At 36.4% G+C, this 20,832-nt stretch overlaps 1 protein-coding gene across 3 annotated transcripts in view; it reads left to right on the forward strand.

The window, feature by feature from the left end:
* Positions 1 to 19,101, forward strand: part of gabra1 (gamma-aminobutyric acid type A receptor subunit alpha1) — a 35,847-nt gene extending 16,746 nt beyond the window's left edge. For all 3 annotated transcript variants that reach the window (XM_073824291.1, XM_073824293.1, XM_073824292.1), the window contains exons 9-10: positions 12,672 to 12,874; positions 15,479 to 19,101. In XM_073824291.1, the coding sequence (XP_073680392.1) occupies positions 12,672 to 12,874; positions 15,479 to 15,796 (521 nt within the window). In that variant the 3' untranslated portion in view covers positions 15,797 to 19,101. The remainder of the gene's footprint in view (positions 1 to 12,671; positions 12,875 to 15,478) is intronic.
* The last annotated feature ends 1,731 nt before the right edge of the window (positions 19,102 to 20,832 follow it).

A 20,832-nucleotide genomic window follows, 5' to 3' on the forward strand; every position in this document is an offset into this window, starting at 1 on the left:
TAGTTTTCCTGTTCTTGTTTGGTTAATTAGTCCCACACCTGTTTATGTTCTCCCTGATTACTTTCCCTGTGTTTATAAGCCCTGGCTTCTCCTTTGTTCCCTTGGCTCACGTATACATATACATGTATCCAAAAAGTGAAAAATTGCCAGGTTGAAAGTTATTTAACCTGTATTTATAATTGAAATAGGATGTGGTATTCTTTTTGATCAGTTTAGTGACCATTATTTTCATTATTCTACTTGAAATTTCAATAATTACCAACTGATTTTGCTGACAGAAATTAAGAATTTATTGTCCTTGTCACCAAGTTTTATCACAATATGTCAATTTATATGATTCAAATGTTCACAAGGTCAAGCAAGGCAATTATTCTAGAATTCATAATTATTCTGTAAATGTTACTTTAACAGCTGACAGAAATAGCCTAACAGGTTTCATAGTCCATAAAGATTTTTTTTTTTTAACAATCTTCACAAATCACACCCCGGTTATAGTAATTGTCATTTTGAAATGGGCTGTATTTTATTTTTTCTTCTACTCCTCCTTCAAATTTTGTCAAAATGGCTTTAGAGGATCACTAGACCAAGCCGCGAAGAAATGAGTGAACATAACTTTCATATTCCTCTCTGTTCACTATGCTGAGCCAAAATTGGATGAAAGACTCTAATCTCAGCAACTCTTCATTCTATCAAAACAAAATGTCTCCATTACATGCAACCCTGGTTCCCTAGAAGAGAGCGAGACGCTGTTTGAGCAGCTGACACCATTGAAATCTCTAAACCAAGGTCAATGCCAAGAACCAAACCTTCTTGCGAGTTCAAATTCTCTCCAAACCTGACTCCAACAGTTCAAATGGAGGCTCTGTTAAACCTTCTAGTCCCAAGCATATTGGAAAGGTCTCAGTCGTCTCATCCATAAGTTTAATTTGGACCAATCCATAGGAAAAAGGTCTTGAAGGAATGCCAGCATTTAAGTAGCTGATTGCATTCTTTGCACCATGACATAAATAGCTGCCACTAAAAGCTTAGAGACTCCTAAAAGAGCCTTGTATATTCAGAATGGTGTTTGAAATAGACTAAACAAGAGCCTCACCATCAGAAGAAGCCCAAAGCAAAGCGATCCACCTCTGCCTTGCCGAAGTTCTGGAGAATCAGTCCCATGGTCTGATAATGCAACCTCCATTTACCAGGCCTTAACCCATTCAGCGACCTGTGAAATGTCTCTCTTCATCTTTCTTAGTGACGGAAACTTATTCTGCGACCAAAGAAAAATGGGCCACACTAACCTCCACATGAGGCTTGAACGCACTTTTCCTTTACCATTCATGTGTTAGACTTCTGACATGTTGTCCATCATGATGACAACACAACATCTTGAATGTCTAGTAGGAAATAGCTCAAAGCTTGAAAGTCCGAAAGCATCTTGAAGCAGTTTTTGTGCCATGTGAGAACATCGCTCTTCCAAACTCCGTAGGCTGGACGACCTTTGTAAACAGCCTCCCAACCTACTGACTAGGCATCTGTCGAAATCATCTTGCTTTGACAGATTCTACTCAAAGGAACAACCCAGTAAAAAACTGGAGTTGTTTCTGTATCCGATATCATGTGTTTATGCATTGAGAATGCCAACAGAGGCCAGTCCCTCAACTTTTGACTCATCCCTGAAACCATTTCATATTAAAGGGGTCCTATTATGCTCTTTTACAAAGTCTTTATTTTGTTTTGGGTTTGGAATAGAGCATGGTCTCATGCTTGGTGGTTCGAAAAACACATTATTTTTCACATAATTTACATTATTACAAAAGCTTTCTCCCCAGGCTGGCACAAATGGCTTGATTAGATCCAGGTTTGATTAAAACCCGCCTTCTGAAAAACAAAATGTGTTGTGATTGGTTAGCAGTCCCACTGCATTGCGATTGGCGAACAGCTTAGATGCTGTTTCAACAAGTTCTGCGTACAATTGTGCAAGCTAGATTAAGGTGATACTTACGTTTTAAATATGTATATTTTTCTTACAAAAACACATTGGATCACCAAAGAAGCCTCGTTCAGACAGTCAGCCCAAATCCGATTTTGTCCATATCTGGATGGAATCGGATTTGAATAGCTGACTGTCCACATAGTCATATCTCAACTGTTCAAATCCGATTTGTGTGTCCATAAGCGCTCTTTTGTATTACGGATTGTGCGATGGTTTCTATGGCAATGCCGTTGCGTTATTATGCCAACCATAAAAACAACAATAACAGCAATACAGTTTGCAATATAGATGCTGTCTTGCGATATGACAATGTCTTCTGAAGCAGCGGCAGAAACGCAGGAAGCTGGAATGTGTGACTTTATTCTTTGCTGCCGTCTCTGCTGGTTTCAAAATTCAAAGAGGTGCGCATACTAGCTGTATATTGTCTTTTCCCGCTTGATTTGCAGTTCGCAGCAACACAAGCTTGTTTCTGCAAAAACGTTTATGTTTTCCACAAAAATGTCTGACGTGTTTACGTTTTACGTGGCATGAAAACGTGAAAAAGCAGAAATCCGATTTGAATAGGATTCCAAACCACATAGGAATGTAGCTTGAAATGCATTTGACCAAATCGGGTTTCATGTAGTTCGTTGCTGTTCAGACTACCTAAATATGATCGGATTTGCATACAAATCAGATTTGGGCTGACAGTCTGAACGAGGCTTTACTGTGCTTGTGTTATGTGTTTCGACCCTCTATACTGCACACGTCGACGGCGCAGATCCAGCATGGCTACCGGAGCGGTTAGTGGACATTTTAATTCCTCACCCGCCAACGATTTGAATTTCCATAGGCGGGATTTACGTTGTGACATCATAGCATTCGGAAAATGAACGCTGTTGTCCAAAGGAGCCATTTGTTGTAGTTCTTGAAAAGGAATTTTTTAAATAGTTAATACCTCCCTTTGGAGTGGACTTTCAGATTTGTAACCTTTTAGAAGTTATTTCATATTAAAGGGGTTTTTATGCCCAAAAGTGCACACCACACACTGGCTAAAATTCAAAAGTAAAAAAGCATAATAGGACTCCTTTAAGCAGGCCCAATGGTGAAGCCACTCCCATGAGACCCATAAGCCTGCATGCAAACCTACAGGAATGTCTTGCTTTGCTCCAAATCCATTCAGACAAAGGCAAAATGACTGGAAATCAAGCAGAAGACAATCACTCCTGCTTATGAGTTCAGTTCCACCCACAGGAAAACACTCTCTCTTGCCTCTGTAGGTGATCAAGAACAATATGTCAATGCTAAGACTCCAAATTCTCAGATTGTGCTAAAATCAGCCAGTCCTCGAGGTAATTAAAAACACATATGCCCTTGAGCCCGAACAGTGCCAGAGCAGTGTCCATGCACAAGGTGATAAGGCCAGGCCTAAGGGAAGAAGTGGAACTGGTGAACTTGGTCCCTAAATGCAAATACCAGTATCACTTACAAACCACCATAGAGCAGACAGAGCTGAATCAGCTGTGGAGCAATTGACTGCACAAGCCAGATTTTGATAGCCTGAAGCGATAAATCGGTCCGCGCCTCCTGAACACTCAATGGGGAAGAGAGTTGCCTGCCTACTGCCAAACTCCTCAGATTCCAAAACGGATGTAGACAGAACTAGGGTGACAGGGCCAAACATTTTTTTTCTTTTCTCGAAAAGAAACGGCATTGTGTTCCACTTTAAGGGAATATGCAGTGAGTTGCTGAAACACAATAAAACTCTGAAGATGGCATGGGCACATACACCATTTTCCTGAATGAAATCTGAGAAATCTCTTTGGGCTTATAAATTGTAATAAGTATCTCATTGAGCTTCAGACAGTCGTCACATCTGAAGGGTATTCCCTTAATGTCAGCTATATGTCAGCTTTATAGTTCATCATCTTGAGGAATGTTATCTGTCATTTGTCTCTGTTTGCCACTGTAAGGGTGGCTTCCAACAGTGGTTCAGGCTGTAGGACTGCCGAAGGACTAAAGAAATGTTATCAGCACGATGGTATAAATCTGTACATTTCTAGTCTAATACCACCCACTGCCACTTATACCAACGACGGAAATAAGCGCAGTTATAATAGCTAAATATGTGGGAGAGCGTTGCTATTGAGTGACTATATTGTATTGCAATAAGTAGCACATCAATGTTAATGTTAAATCAAGACTAGTTAGCACATCATTTATCATTAAAATGGTTTAATAACAATGTTTGGTTATGGTTACACTTAAATTGGTTTCACAATAGATGAAGGATGGTAAAAAATAGACAGTTAATTGTACCCAACATGTATATGTGAAATGTTACCTGAGAGATAGAGAGAGATAGAGAGAGAGAGAGAGAGAGAGAGAGAGAATTTGGGGGGGGGGGGGGGGGTAGAGAGAGAAAGAGACGAGAGAAAGTAAGAGAGAGCCAGGTAAAGAGAAGGGGGCAGAGCAACAGTTACAATCTCCTTTTATACTTTCCTTGACCATGTGACTAAAACCCAAATGTGAGACATTCAAACTGACCAATCAGCAAATTACAGCTTCACCCTCTGTAAAGGTGTTACAATCAGCAGACCCCCGATGTATACACATTTTGGCCTACAGGCCTTGATCACTATCAGCTCCTCTGTGTCCTCAGGAGTGCCAAATGGCCCTTTTGTTCCTGAAGTAGTGTTTGGGGCAGGAAAGCAGAAGTCTTTGATAATTTTCAACCTTACAGACGCCCCTTGGCACCGTTGGCCACACCAAAAAGAGGCAAAAGGTGACATAGTCCATAGAAACATGCTTTCTGTTGTGTGCAGATGTCATCTTCAGACTTCTAGTCCAGGCTTGTTGCAATTGCAGTTGGTCAGTCTTTGTTTTCCCTTCAGCTTTGTGTGAGAGAACTTCATCAAATGGTATTGCACCTTTCATTGATATGCAAAATCGACCATTGAAAACTTCACAACTCCACAGAACAGGAACTGAAGGTGGTAGAACACACTTGTTTCTCTTTCTGAGGCAGGACACAGGAGGTGAATGCGTGCAGCAGGGACCCTGTAATTCCAAAAGATCATATGGCACAACAAACAGCAAAGATATACATGGCATTTGTCACTGATGTGGTCAGATAGATAGAATTTGTCTCTGGCAAAAAGCCCTTAAATTTATGTATTTAAAAAGATGGTCAAGGTAAGAACAAAAGATAATCTGAGAAGTTCTTACACTGTTTTTGGAAACATTAAAATAAATTGCATTATAACAACATCAACAAATATTGATTTCATCACCCCTTCATCAATAAGAGTATCAGAAAAATATTCAGTGTAACCAAATACAGAAATTAAATTGTCCACAAACAATCATTGTTGCAACTAAAATGAACAACATATGAAGAAGCAGCAATGAAATTTGTTTCACAAATGTTTCAAAATCATACATGATATGTCAATGCAAATTCACATTTTGCATTTTAAGCAACTTGGTGAGACAAATGGTAGCAAATGATTAAGCAAATTAAAAGAAAAACAAAACAAACAATAACTGGATGAAATATGCTATTAAAGTACATTTTAAGGCAGTATCAGACAGATGTAGATTTCATTCTGTGTGTGAAGATCAGGTGAGGTTACATGTGTCTGTACTTAGCTGTGGCTATGTGTCAGTATAATCATGCTCAAACAAAGGCATGGAAGTTTTACAATTGTGATGCAAATTTGGTCCTGTTATAACAGGGAGCCAGGAAGAGAATGTGAGTATGAGGTGTGGTCTGGTTCAAAATACTTCCACATCAATGCCTTTGTTTTTTGTTAAGCATGATAAAGTGCAAAGTCCAGAGGCGATGAAACCTGCTGTGAGGAAAGCATTTTCATAGTTAAGACAATTGTGAAATCACACTGTGGCCACATGGCAATTCTATGCTCCTGTACATGGATCACTGCAGCTATATTGAAAATAGCATAGTGTACCAATTAGGAGGCAAACAAATTCAACACACATGCAACATAAAGATGCCAGTATTACAATTATTCCAACTTTACACAAGACGCATGGTCTAGTATGCATGTAGCATCTACAACCTTTTACCTAAGTGTTTCCCACACTTACAGTAAAGCAGTCATGTTTTTAAAGAATAAACTCAACTAGTCTATGTGTACATGTAGTATCACAAACAACTATACTGTGTGGTCCAACTCACAATGTGTTTAGCACAATTACAAACTTGAAAATACAAACAGGATCCATGAAATTGGGAGGTTTACATATTAAACACATTGCTATTAGGCTGCTAACCCACTAGCAAGTGAAGTCAATAGCTGGAGGCCTTGCATGAACAATGCGGTCAATTCACTAAGAGTTTTACCTGAGGATGACTTGTTACATGTAAACCACTGACCTTTAACTTTAGAAAGTGATATCCTATGTTTCAGAAAATAAGGTGGAGGTCTACCCCTACCCAGTGACCAGCATTTTTCCTCTGTGTGGCCTCTTTTGTGACAGGAACTACAAAACCTGCTATCTTTGCCACAGGGTTGTTTGCTGCGTTCTCCTGGAATTTGAGGATTTTCATAACTCTCAAATGCTTCCTTTACACCATGCGTTGTGGTACATGACTCTGCGCTATTGTGGTGCTGCATCACCTTAAGAACTGAAATTGGCACACTTTCATGAGCACTGGCACATGCTTCCTCTGTACTAAATGCTTCAAAATCATCACAGCAAGTCACCTCCTCTAAGAAGTGAACATGCTTTTTTGCCCCATCGCTGTTAAGCATTTTGGGAGACATCAACTTTTGTGCATTTAGCTTAGCCTTGAGATCTGCAATGGTGCCCTTGTGATTTTTACACTTTTCACTCAGGGCCAACTGTTCAGCTAGTAATGTATCTAACTGTGATTGAAGATCCTGAATCTTTGCCTCTGACTTTTGTGCTTCTGCATTTTTTGAATGCAATTCTTTACATTTAGCATCTATACTTGAAGATAGATGTGTCATCAAATCACGTAGCCGAGTACAGCTTATGAAGTTTAAAGCCTCAATTATTTCACCATGTTTTGATTTCTTTTGATGTTTGCCAAATGCATTCCACCAATTAAGCATTTCAACATCTGAACATCGATTATCAATAAATTCTTTCTTAAGTTTGCACAAGGTAGGTTCAACTTTTTCGCTCCATAAAGCAAACAATATGTCACTTTTGTTAGAGATTTTCCCTTCCATCCCTGAGGAGATAATCTGAATGTTGTCGGACTGTACAGTAATGGGACTTACAAGCTACTCACAACCTTCTCATTTCTATTTCATACAAAATGGAGAATGAAAACATACTTACCCACTCCGTAGTAAGAAGGCCAGCTTTAATCTATCCACAAGATCAACTGTGAAAAATATCCACACTCTGATAACCGACTAAAGTAAATCTCAGAAAATTCACTGCAAGGGATCCCGGGTTTCGGCACCATCTGTAAGGGTGGCTTCCAACAGTGGTTCAGGCTGTAGGACTGCCGAAGGACTAAAGAAATGTTATCAGCACGATGGTATAAATCTGTACATTTCTAGTCTAATACCACCCACTGCCACTTATACCAACGACGGAAATAAGCGCAGTTATAATAGCTAAATATGTGGGAGAGCGTTGCTATTGAGTGACTATATTGTATTGCAATAAGTAGCACATCAATGTTAATGTTAAATCAAGACTAGTTAGCACATCATTTATCATTAAAATGGTTTAATAACAATGTTTGGTTATGGTTACACTTAAATTGGTTTCACAATAGATGAAGGATGGTAAAAAATAGACAGTTAATTGTACCCAACATGTATATGTGAAATGTTACCTGAGAGATAGAGAGAGATAGAGAGAGAGAGAGAGAGAGAGAGAGAGAATTTGGGGGGGGGGGGGGGGGTAGAGAGAGAAAGAGACGAGAGAAAGTAAGAGAGAGCCAGGTAAAGAGAAGGGGGCAGAGCAACAGTTACAATCTCCTTTTATACTTTCCTTGACCATGTGACTAAAACCCAAATGTGAGACATTCAAACTGACCAATCAGCAAATTACAGCTTCACCCTCTGTAAAGGTGTTACAATCAGCAGACCCCCGATGTATACACATTTTGGCCTACAGGCCTTGATCACTATCAGCTCCTCTGTGTCCTCAGGAGTGCCAAATGGCCCTTTTGTTCCTGAAGTAGTGTTTGGGGCAGGAAAGCAGAAGTCTTTGATAATTTTCAACCTTACACCACGTTTGGTGAAGAGGCAACATCTTGATTCATGACACTGAACTTCTGTATGAGCATTATGTCTGTATGACATTAACACTTATGAAAGCCAAATTAAATCAAACCTTTAAATGAAACATATGTAGCAGAATGTGCAAGCAACTGTTTTCCACTTCCAGTAGCCTGAAACATTCTGCTAAATAGTACATATTAATTTCTTTTTTGGTAAGATTTCCCTTTAAGAGACAATGTTGTAAATCTCTAGGATAGCATAATGCACTGACAAACGGCCCTACAGTTCCATAACTTGATATATAACAAGGCATAATGCCGATAGTGTGGTTTATGTTGGTGTAAGGAAGTCAGTAATGTCACGAGAATACGATGTTAAAGGAAAATGATGACCAGTATTATGAGTCCATAGGAGGAACTAACTGTATATCACAGAAGCAGCAGGACAAGGCCGAACATATTGTGCTGAAGATATTACTCCAGAGACCTAGGCTTTTTGAAGCAAATTAAACCACAGAGAAGGTTCATATTGCTGCTGGAAAGGTCTCAAGACCAGGATAACATTGTTGAGACATAGAACTCTGCGCTTAATATTATCAGTGTGGAGGAAAGAGAAACGGCTAAATAACTCAAGACAGCCGAAACTCAAATTACACCAAACAAAACTGATGAAAAAGCCCTTTTAAGAAGTAGTCTTCTACACCACAGATAAAACCAATTTCACCATGCTATTCTGAGAGTAATATGGAAATTAGGCCTTGCCTAGAATGTGAAAGTGTTGAATAGTACAGAAGAAACTCATTAGTTTAATTATTTTGTTGAAATCCCATTTAAAAAATGAGAAAAAAAAAACTTATCTTCTTCTTTTCCAATACAAAAATAATTATTTCAAACGTTTCTCAAACACTCGCCCTGTCCGCCATTGGTTAGTTAAACAAATAGACTCCATTCAAAGACTCACACTATTGGTAAAGCTTAGTTGTGTCCATTTGGTTGAGATGCTCTAAAAAAAAAGAAAGTGTTTTAATTACACCACTATTATAATGTCTTGATAACACTGTAATGCCACATAAAGAAAAAAATACACTCACAAATGTGTATATGTATATATTCTTTATACTGTTTCATACTGCGCTGCTTCTAAGCAAACAAACACATTTAAGAAATCCCTCATAACACGCAAATCATTTCAGGCAAGACGTAGCGTGGATCAAAAAAATAATAATAATTTTATTGCTTTATTACATGCCTGCCAAAAAGAAAATTAGCTCTTCTTTTTTATCTCTCCATCATAGTCTCCACATGATTTCTTTCCATAACAATGTTACTGAACACCTTTGAGAGTTAATTTCATTTTTCTTGCAACATCATTATTCATTGTTTCTTAATTTGTCTCCTGTCCTGTTGTGTGCATCAAGGAAAATGTTGTTAAAAGATATATTCAATATTTAGACAAGAAGAGTGGAAATTTATATAACCAAGCTAACTAACCTAATTAGAGCTTTACGGGTGTATCTTTAAAGAATGCGAAATACTGTGACTATCAGCCTATCATTTCACATAGACACTTTAGGCAAAAGCTGCCCTAAATATCTAATATAGCTATTTTTTATTGTAAAAAGCACTGAAGTACCAAATATACCTTATTTGCATGTTTGTCACGTGAAAGCAAATAGCAATTTGGTGTTACTTTTCTCTGGTATTACTTTTGGTAGCTTAAGAACAGATGACAAACATTTTTAATGATGTGGTGAGAATCAGTGTTTGCCAAGAGGATTAGTCTGACTTCAGGAAGAAGGTTCAGGCACGTATTGGGCGGAAGAGATAGAGGTAATATGCACTACAGTTTCGGTTTAATTACATTCAACAGGACACAATTCATACTAACGAATGTTTGCCAGCTGTCGCTGTTCTAGTTGAAAATGTGTTCTAAAATTTATAGAAACACTGTCTAGAGTACTGAATGCATTGTCTGCGGCAGATCTTACCTTATTACAGGAGCTTTCTTTGAGGAAACATGGTCACAAAGCAGAAAAAGCTCTCAGAAGTTTTTGTACGTCAAGTAGGTCGGTATAAATTATCTCTGAATTGAATTGGTGACAGAGTTTGATGGAGCAGTAGAAATGAACACTCATTGCGCTATGGAGGCCATTGATCTGAACAAGTGACTTTCATTTCAGCTATTCTTTTGGAAGACTTTTTAATGAGGTAAGATTAACTAAAATCAACATTTGCATTTTAATATAGGCTAGCATTCATCTGAAAGATACCCTGTGCAAAGAAAGCATTTAATTAATGTAGCATTCTATTATAGCATTTACAGTAATTTTAACTTTAATTTAATCTTAAATGCAGATATGTGCTGTCAACTACATAAATTGCAACATTATTTTCAGCATATTCATAGATTAAGGACTAAAACAGATATACTCTACAGTAGCTACTTGAAACATTGTTCTTTCTAACTAATATTCATTTCAGACAGTGCACACCTTAAATATTGTTTAATCTCTTGTTCTATCCAGGCTGGACTATTGCAATGCTCTCTTGGCAGGTCTTCCAGTCAGTTCCTTTACAATTGATCTAGAATTCGGCTGCAAGATTAATTTTCAACGAGCCGAAAGGAACGCACGTCACACCTCTCTACATCAATTTGCACTGGCTACTAATAGCTGCTCGCATAAAATTCAAGGCATTAATGTTTGCTTACAAAACCACCACTAGCTCTGCACTCCTTTACCTAAATTTATTACTTCAGACTTATGTGCCTCTAGAAGCTTACTTTCTGCAGACCCAAAGGGGCACAAAATCACTTTTACCTTAAATGTTCCCTCTTTGTGGAATGACCTAGGAAAGTCCTTAGCCATCTTCAAGCATCGGCTAAAAACACATCTCTTCTGTCTTTATTTGACCCTCTAACTCCAGCACTCTCTATTCTATTTCTATTTCTATTCTTTAAAAAAATATATTTTTATATCTTCTATCTTTAAGTCTTTTCTATCTTTTTTCTTTTCATTTATTATACAATTGGCAACAAAAAAACACTAGCTTGCTCTATTCTTTTTCTATTCTATAATTTAAAAAAAATCTTGCTACGTATACTGCATTTAGCTAATCTGAGACTTGTCATAGCACTTACATAGCATTGTTTTTTTGTTTTGTATTTTGATTGCTTCCATTGTCCTCATTTAAGAGTTGCTTTGGATAAAAGCATCTCCTAAATGACTAAATGTAAATGTATATATTGTTAAATATCAGATGGTGTTCAGATTTTTCATAATGTATACTATTGCCTACTCTCACCAGCCCCTTTATTAGGTCCACCTGTTCAACTGTTCGACAACGCAAATATCTAATCAGCTAGTGACATGACAGCAAGTCATTGCATTTAGGCATGTAGACATGGTCAAAAGGTTCTGCTGAAGTTGAAACTGAGCATCAAAATTGGGAAGAAAGATGATTTACGTGACACTTAAAGTGACATGATTGTTGATTTCAGTCGGGCTGTTCTGAGTATTTCAGAAACTGATGATCTGGGATTTTGATGCACAAACATCTCTAGCGTTTACAGAGAATGGTCTGAAAACTAGAAAATATCCAGCAAATGACATTTCTGTGGGCGAAAATTCCTTGTTGATGCCAGAGGTCAGAGGAGAATGGTCAGACCAGTTTGAGCTGATAGAAAAGCAACAGCAACTCAAATAACCACACATTACAACTGAGGTTTGCAGTAGAGCATCTTTGAACACACGACACGGCAAACCTTGAAGCAGGTGGGCTTCTGTCAGCTAAGAACAGAAAAATCAGACTACAGTTCAAACAAGCTCACCAAAACTGGATGAGAAGATTGTAAAAAGGTTGCCTGCTCGGATGAGTCTTGATTTTCTGCTGCATCATTTGAACGGTAGGCTCAGAATTTGGCACAAACAACATAAGGTTGTGGATCAGTCCTGCCCCGTATCAACAGTTCAGGCTGCTGATGGTGGTGTAATGGATATTTTCTTGGCACGCTTTGGGCCCCTCAGTACCAGTTAAGCATTGATTAAATGCCACAGGCTATTTGAGTATTTTTACTGATCACATCCATCCCTTTATGGCCACAGTGTACTCATCTTGAGATGGCTGCTTCCCGCAGGATAACGCACCATGTCTCAAAGCTCAAATCATCTCAAACTGGTTTCTTGAACATTGAGTTCACATTACTCAAATGGCTTCCACAGTCAGCACATCTCAGTCCAGTAGAGCACCTTTGGGTGAGATTCACATCATGGATGATGCCATCATGTAAATATGAACCAAAATCTCTGTTTCTAGAACCTTGTTCAATTTAAGCCATAAAGAATTAAGGCGGATTTGAAGGCAAAAGAAACCCAGCACTATTTAGTGTAAACACTATATTGTTTTTTTTTTTGGGAGATTGATTAAAATCTGACATAGTTGTTTAATGTAAACACTCTCCATATGCTTTGTCTGTTGCAGGAGTGACCACTGTACTTACCATGACCACCCTGAGTATCAGCGCCAGAAACTCTCTCCCTAAGGTGGCTTATGCCACAGCCATGGACTGGTTCATCGCTGTTTGTTACGCCTTTGTCTTCTCAGCTCTCATTGAGTTTGCCACTGTAAACTACTTCACCAAGAGGGGTTACGCCTGGGATGGAAAAAGCGTGGTGCCCGAAAAGGTAACGCCATTTCAGTTTTCAAGAAAAAAAATCTGCATTTTTGTAACCCATTGTAGTAGCAAGCATGTGGCGAGAGGAAAAATAATAATGGCTATGGTAAACATAATATAGCTTTTAGTAGGAACTCATGATACTAGCAACAGCCCCTTTTTTGTGTCTATTTACTTATTTGTATAGTTTATATTTATTTGTTATATTACCATTGCACTACTAAGGTTTTTGCTCTATGATTTTTTTTTTCGATTGCTTTTGTTGATTTGTTTCATTTTAGTGGTTTGTTTGTATGTCAAATACATAATTGTTTATATTCTTATAAATAAGGAAATCAGTAAAGTACAAATCATAAAAAAGTCACATGTCATTAAAGGATTTGTTAATAAAACTAAAACTTTTTTCATTTTCTCATAATTTTAAAAATCTCAGAACTTTAATTTACAATTTAAAGTTATAACATTTAGAGAAATTAATTATTATATATTATGATCTAACATTTCATTATGATGACTTTAACTTGTAATGAGTTACTAATAATGATAAAATTTCCTATCATTTTGACTTTCTCATATACGATTTTTCGCAATTGTGAGTTAATGCAATAATTATGTTTTAAAATATATCATTATTGTGACTTAACATCTCATTATGATGAAAAAATTTATCATAAGGATTTCGTATCTTAATAAAAATAATAAAAAGAAAACATTGGAAGCTTTCACGTAATAAAATATCTCAATGACTTAGTATCTCATAATAACGATTGAGTTTTTTTTTAATAGTAATTAGACATACACATACACGCATACACACACACACACACATATACATATATATATATATATATATATATATATTTATCATTATTATTATTATTATTATTATTATTATTATTATATATTTTTTTTTTTTTTTTTTTTTTTTTTTTTACTCCTAATAATTACTTTCATGTACAAAGCAACAGACTTGGTGACGTTAGGTTACACTAGCAACATTAACTGGTTTAAAGCTGTATAATTGTGAGAACATGGCAGTAGTTGTTAAAATATAATCTATATTATATAGTATCTTTATAGCATTAAAGATATTTTATCTGTATATAGTCTTTTAGTAGTTTGTACTTTATTTTATGTACTAACAATCTGTAGCACAGAGAATCCGAGAACAGGAATAAGATGTCTCCAAGATGTCTGGAACTTCGTCCATAAATCATCTGTTGAGTACAAAGATCTGTTACTCATCTCTTAAAAGCAGATTTGCGTACATTCTAAATTCATAAACCTCTTAAAGACAGTTTCTGTCTATTTTACAGGAACCGTTTTAAAAGATATATTGCAGATTAACAATGCAACAGATTAGATGTTTCCATAATGTACTTGCGTTATCAGGGAGACGAACACACCTAACCATAAACCCACACATTTTTATAAAGAAATGAATGCATCTTTCTGTTTTTTGTTTTGTTTTTGTTTTTTTGTTTTTTCATTGTGTCTGGTAAACTGTGCAGTATGTATAAGTAACCTTGAAACTTCACACTTTTAAAAATTACTTTCTGGTCAGGCTTTCTCAAGACAAAATCGTTTGTATTAAAAAACATTTTTATCCAGTTATGAGCAGTGTTGAGTAAGTTACTCTAGGAAAAAGTAATTACTAGTTACTAATTACATCTTAAACATTGTAAATAGATTGCATTTACTAATTACTCTTTAATAAATTTGCTTTCCAAATCCCATATCAAGCTTGACCTGTTGAGCAATACAAGAATAGACAGGAAACTGCTCTTTAAATGCTTTCAGATTTAATAATATAAAATTAAGAATGATCCATAAATTTACTTTTTCAAAGGATCAATTAATTCATTACACCCTGGTTCTAAGATGTTAGGTCGTTATAAGAAGAAAGATTCTCATGTTTTATTAGAAACAAAGTAATTATTATGTGAAAGTTGTTCATTACATGAAAGTTTCTTATTATTATGAAATTTAAAGTCATTATTATGACCTCAAACATACAGCATTTGTTTCTTTTGCATGTCATGACCAATTGCATAGTAACATTTTTAAACATTATAAATCCTTATCCTTATTAAAAATGATATAAATCCAGAGCAAATACTGACAAAAAATGTTGTTTGTTCATCACTGTGACTTGAGAATACTTGGAATATAGTGTACAATAATAACTTGGAAACTAATTTGCCATGGGCTCCCTCGAGATTTTCCTAAGGGGTTTTATAATGGGGTTCTTCAATTTATGAGTAAAACAAGGTCCATGGTAAACATCAATTGACAATACTTGGACATTTTGCTCTACACGGTAAATTACACACACCTATACTGAAAAAACAGTTTATTTTTGTAAACATATGTTTCTAGTAAGTCACTAGATAAGACAGTTTGGTGTGTGAGTGTGTGTGCAGTTTAAGTGGTAAAACAAAACCCAAGTATCGTCAGGTTGTGTTTACCACAGAACTTATTTTACGCCTAAATAGGAGGACCTCGAAAGAACCCATGGTGAATTGGAGGAGATAAATATACGAAGCAGAATCTCAATACCTCTGTAGTTAATAGTAACAGCTGATGACATGTTTCCTGTTGACCTCCTTTACAGCAAAAGAAGAAGAAGGAGTCATTACTGAAAAAGAACAACACCTACACGGCTGCGACGGCAACAGCGTTTGCTCCGAACATTGCCAGAGACCCTGGTTTGGCAACCATTGCTAAAAGTGCCCCCCCTCCGCCAACCGAGCCCAAGGAAGAGCCAAAACCCAAACCTCCGGAGGCGAAGAAGACCTTCAACAGCGTGAGCAAGATCGACAGGATTGCCAGAATAGCCTTCCCGTTGCTCTTCGGAACCTTTAACTTGGTGTATTGGGCCACTTACTTGAATAAAAAACCCAAACTACAGGGCATGATGCAGCCACACTAATTCTATCTCCTCGGTTTTGCATTTTTCTTTTTTTTTTTTTTTCTTATGTTTCTAAACGATAACAAAAAAAAATTGAAACAAAATAATTTGTTTCAATGATAGTCAAGCTCCCACTTTGAAGTTTGTGTCAACATATGTAACATACTGTATCTTCCTATATGATGAAGAGAGGGACTGAATTATGTACAAACCACTGCAATGGAAGGGAACTCATACTTACTATATATACAAACCGACACAGTATACCAGACCTGAGAAAATGCTGTTCTGCAAATGCACTTAGAATTATAGTTTAATACTCCCTTCCTTAAGGAATAGTTAACCCAAAAAAAAAAAAAGAAGACAATGATTTTGTCATTAAATACTCTCCCTCATGTTGTTCCAATCCTGTATGTTCTTATAAAACACAAAAAGGAGATACTGCTCTTTTCATTACAGTGGCAGTTTAGTGACCATGTCTGTCAAACTCTGAAAACTACAAAACAGATCAACAACAAGCACTGTACAAGTTAAACTTTATTCCAAGTCTTCTAAAGTCCTGTTCCTCACATGAAGCTACCATATAGAATTACAGATGTTGTATGCAGTATTTTTATGGCGCTTGTCCGTTTTGGACATATGTGCTGACTGTTGTATGTGTAAACATTTTGAAAAATCTTCTACATTTGTGTTCCAGAAGAAGAAAAAAACAACAGGTTAAAAACAACATGAGGGAAATAAAAATGAAAAAATAAAAAAAAAACAGGGTGAACTATTCTATCAAGATTCTTTTAACATAAAATCTGTTTTTGCATTACATTAGCAATGTACATGGAATAAGTTTGCATGGGTGAAGCTTTCTATACCCGGTTAACAGCTTGATTTAAACAGTCACGTGTTCCTCTGTTTTCTTTAGCCTGTGTTTTGGATCTTACGTTCTTTGACCTTATATTCTACTAGGGTTCCATTAACAGCAATAAAACATGTCTCAGTGGGGAAAAAAAAAACAATCATTTACTCATGGATATAAAAAGTGTAGAGAAAAGATTAATGTGTATATCATAAAGCATACTATTTATTTTGTTTTCATGTAAATATTATGAAATCTTAGAGATGTCAATATTAATTTTGAGCTTTGCTAAATGTAACTACAAGGTACAAACTCAGTGCTTGACAGAGACAGAGAGAAAGAGTGCATTGTGTTTCGATTTGCGTAGATCATTGAGGACATTCGGGTATATGAATATTTATTTGATCTATTTTCTTTTTCTAGATGTACTAGACACGGATTTACCCTTTGATGATTAACTTTGATGAAAACTAGTGTAAAAGTTTGCGAGGAGGGACTGAAGTAGATACTTAGAAAGAATGTAAACGTCTGTCTTGGTGTCGGAATGCGATTTTGTATTTAGCATTAAAATACTCTTTATTTATTTTGGTAGATGCTTTTTGAAAGAAAAGAGAAACGGTGGGATATAAAAACGATGGCACTAGGGTTAATCACTTCAGTGCTGCTACTCGCAAGCATCACTTTAAAGTGAACGAGTCGGAGCGGATCAAGAGTAGTGCCTTGTATATATTTGCAAGTTAAGAGGGTGCTTTCTTAGAAGGTGCTCTCCTTGTTTCTTTGAATTAGATATGGGCAACCTTTCAAAAACATCACTGAAGAAAGTATCAGCCACACTGCCTTTTGTCTCACATGCCATATATTCCATTACAGACATGTTTGTCACTGCTTGTTAATGAAAACTAAAAGAAGACATGTCTAGCTATTAGCCATGTATGTGAATACACTGTTCTACATATGAATATGTCTAGTAGTGCTATAACAATGCCAATTTTTTTATGTTCGTGGCATGTCAGTGGCTCCTCAAGCACCTATTGAAAAGAAACCAAACTTATAAAGAGTATCCTCTCTATTTTTGGACTGAGAGAAAAAAAAGTTCTCTTAAATGAGGAACTTTGACGTTATCATACTTTACTTTGATGTAGCAATATAGATTAGTAAGGGCTTTTTTGTGATGGAAGTGATAGAAGGCACACCATTCTGATCAATCTGAGTTGCTATTCTTGATGTGTTTATGTATGCCTGAAATACAAGAAGCTCTTATAAGTTGGCAGTACTCCTCTGTTTTGTCAACTTCAGTGTTTAAATTCACTTTTTTTTTTTTTTTTTGAAATGATGAATATATACAGTTTTTATATGATGTTTTTGGGGTATGCCACTGGAGAAGGACTATGTGATGCAGATAAATGTCATGTTACCCCTCTTCATTTTATTCTTTGATCTTCACAAAGACCTTTTTGACAGTATCTAGGAGTTTGCTGAGTTTGTGCCAGATCGAGCAAAGACTGAAAGTTTACTCTGGGAATATGTGTGAAAACAGTATGCAAATGCACAGTCATGGGTTCCCAAACTTTTGTGAATGCGGTAAAATTATCAGTTCATAGATACTGATGTCTAATATCATGTTTGTGTTTGTGTATATGCATATACATATACACAGACACACACATTTTCCATCATGATACTTGTTCTAAAGATGCAACATTTCATTTGTACCAACCTCTTGTTATGCATTTTGCACATTATAGGCATATTTGATATTTATGTAGTTAGCTTTGTGCTATGCAAGGATAGCTTTGAACCATATTAATTAGCTTCTCACCCCTCCTCACTGTCGTTTCCAGTATATATTGTAAAAAGTCAGTTATGAACTGTTAACCCTATTTAGCTGTGGGACTGTTTGTCATTCTGAAAGCATGTAAAGACGGGTGGTTCAGATCTGGAATAATCTATTTTAAAGACAGGGTAATGTGGCAATAAAAAAAGATGGATTGAAAAGAATATTTCAGTTAGTGTATTATACTATTTACACAACAAATAATAGATATATTTAGATTGTTTTGTTGCATCTAATAATATATTTTTGATGACCTGTGTTATGGATTTAAGAGTTTGTAATTTTATTTGATTTGTTTTATGGGAGATTTTAGCATTTCATATGCATACCAGATTGTGAAAGTGGTTTAATTTTTGATTTTGCAATGTACTGAAGAAATCCAACACACACTGTAATTAAAAAAAACACCTACATTTGTGCTTGGCAAAAGTTGAAGTAACTACTAACTCAAAGGATGAACATGTGCATAAATGGTCATCGACACAAACCGCAGTGTGCACAAGTCCAGAGGCAAAGTATGATTTATTCTGTACTGTACACTGGGAAATCGTCTTTGTAAAGGTTTGCTTTCTTAAATGTTATGGCCCTGTAGAATTTGATTATCTTCATTAGTCATACAATAAAAGAAAAAAGAAATCTATTCATTTTTGTCATTTTTGTTGCTTTAATTTTTTTGATGCATATTCTTGCCTTGTTTTCCAAGGGCTAACCTGATCCCTTGAGTAGGGAACGAGATGCGGCATTCTGCCACTGCCATTCATTATACAGTATGTTCCCTTTCATGGGTTCACGTTATGCTGTGTTAGTAGCTAATGCAGTGGGAACACTACACCACAGCACTATATACAGGTACACAAAGAAATATGTACTTGTCACGATTCAGGCAGGAACACACGAACAACGACGTAATAAAAAGTATTTAATAAATCCAATGGGAAACAGGCAGACACAGGAACACAAGGAGGTAACAGTACTGGAGTTATATCCATGTCCAGATTATAAAATCTGACAAAAGTTAATAAAATAAGACAAAGGTCTTCCAAAGACACACCCTAACTAGGAGGCGAAATAAACCCACAAGCCTGATAAGCAATAGAAATAATAAGCTTTCACCCAGTGCAGCAACCTTTGTTTCATAGCAGCAACACGAGTCGATGAAAATTGACTGGACTTTGCTGCAATATCATGGATATTTTGCCCTTCAGGTCTCTGTGTCAGTCATGTGGCTGACAACTACAGCTGCATTTACCACAAGATTTACAGTATGCTTGTTAGAAATGTCAAACTTTTCAAGAAGCCACATACAGTTAAAGTATGTCATAACCTGGGAACTGTAAGTCGTTCCCCTGACACTGCCCCTATTTTTAGGGGATACTTATTGTATCATTAGCATTCTTTTTCTTCTTCTTCTTTATCCGTTTCTTCCGCTCTTGAGTCTATGGCAGCCCATAAAACCGCTTGCGGGAAAGTTGTGAAATTTGGCGCAGAGATTGAGGACAGTCCCAACATTAACCACAGCAAGTTTGGAGTCTCTAAATTTAACCTCTCTAGCACCATCACTTGTCCAAAGTTTCACTCATGTTTATGCTAATAACCTTTTAACCATATGGGCTGAAAACATTTTTTTCCCTCCGATTTCTTGGTTCAAGCCAATTCAAATGCATCATATGGCTTCATTTTCCATCACGAAAATGTTCCCTCCATTTAGAATGTTCTGAAAAAACTACTTTTTTGAATTCCACCTACACTGTAAAAAGTTTTCACCAGATTCAACTTAAAAACCTAAGTTCAGCAGCTGCCTTAAGTTTTTAGGTTAAATCAGCTTAAAACTACAAGTCATTTGAACTTATTACAATCAAAATTAGTTGATTTAACTTGTGAGTTTAAATTACTTAAGTTGGTTTAACTTAACATTTTAAGGCAGCTGCTAAACTTAAGTTTTTAAGTTGAAACTGGTGAAAACTTTTTACAGTGTTCCTCAGATTTTCACGTAAACTGGCTCAGATCATCTTTAGACCATGCTGGAACAAAGTTATGGAATTTAAGTTGATTCGTCAAACTGTTCTTATATAACGCGAAAACAAATTGTACAAAACACACACAAAAATGGATGCAAGGCTATATCTCCACAACGCTTTGGCATATTGAGACCAAACTTGGTGTGTGTAATAACAAGCATGACCTAAGGCTACCTGCAGTGTTTCGGCTCACTGCCACCTAGTGGTTTAGGAGATATGAAAAATTGCTATTTTTGCTTATAACTTCTCAATGGTTTGGCCAAAAATTACAAAACTGGTCTCTTTAGATTCGGTGTACCATGCTGAATGATAATGAATTGTCCCATGTCAGCCATTTTGGGTGTCTGCCATTTTG

This window comes from Garra rufa, chromosome 19 (assembly GCF_049309525.1).
Source record: "Garra rufa chromosome 19, GarRuf1.0, whole genome shotgun sequence".
NCBI lineage: Eukaryota > Metazoa > Chordata > Actinopteri > Cypriniformes > Cyprinidae > Garra > Garra rufa.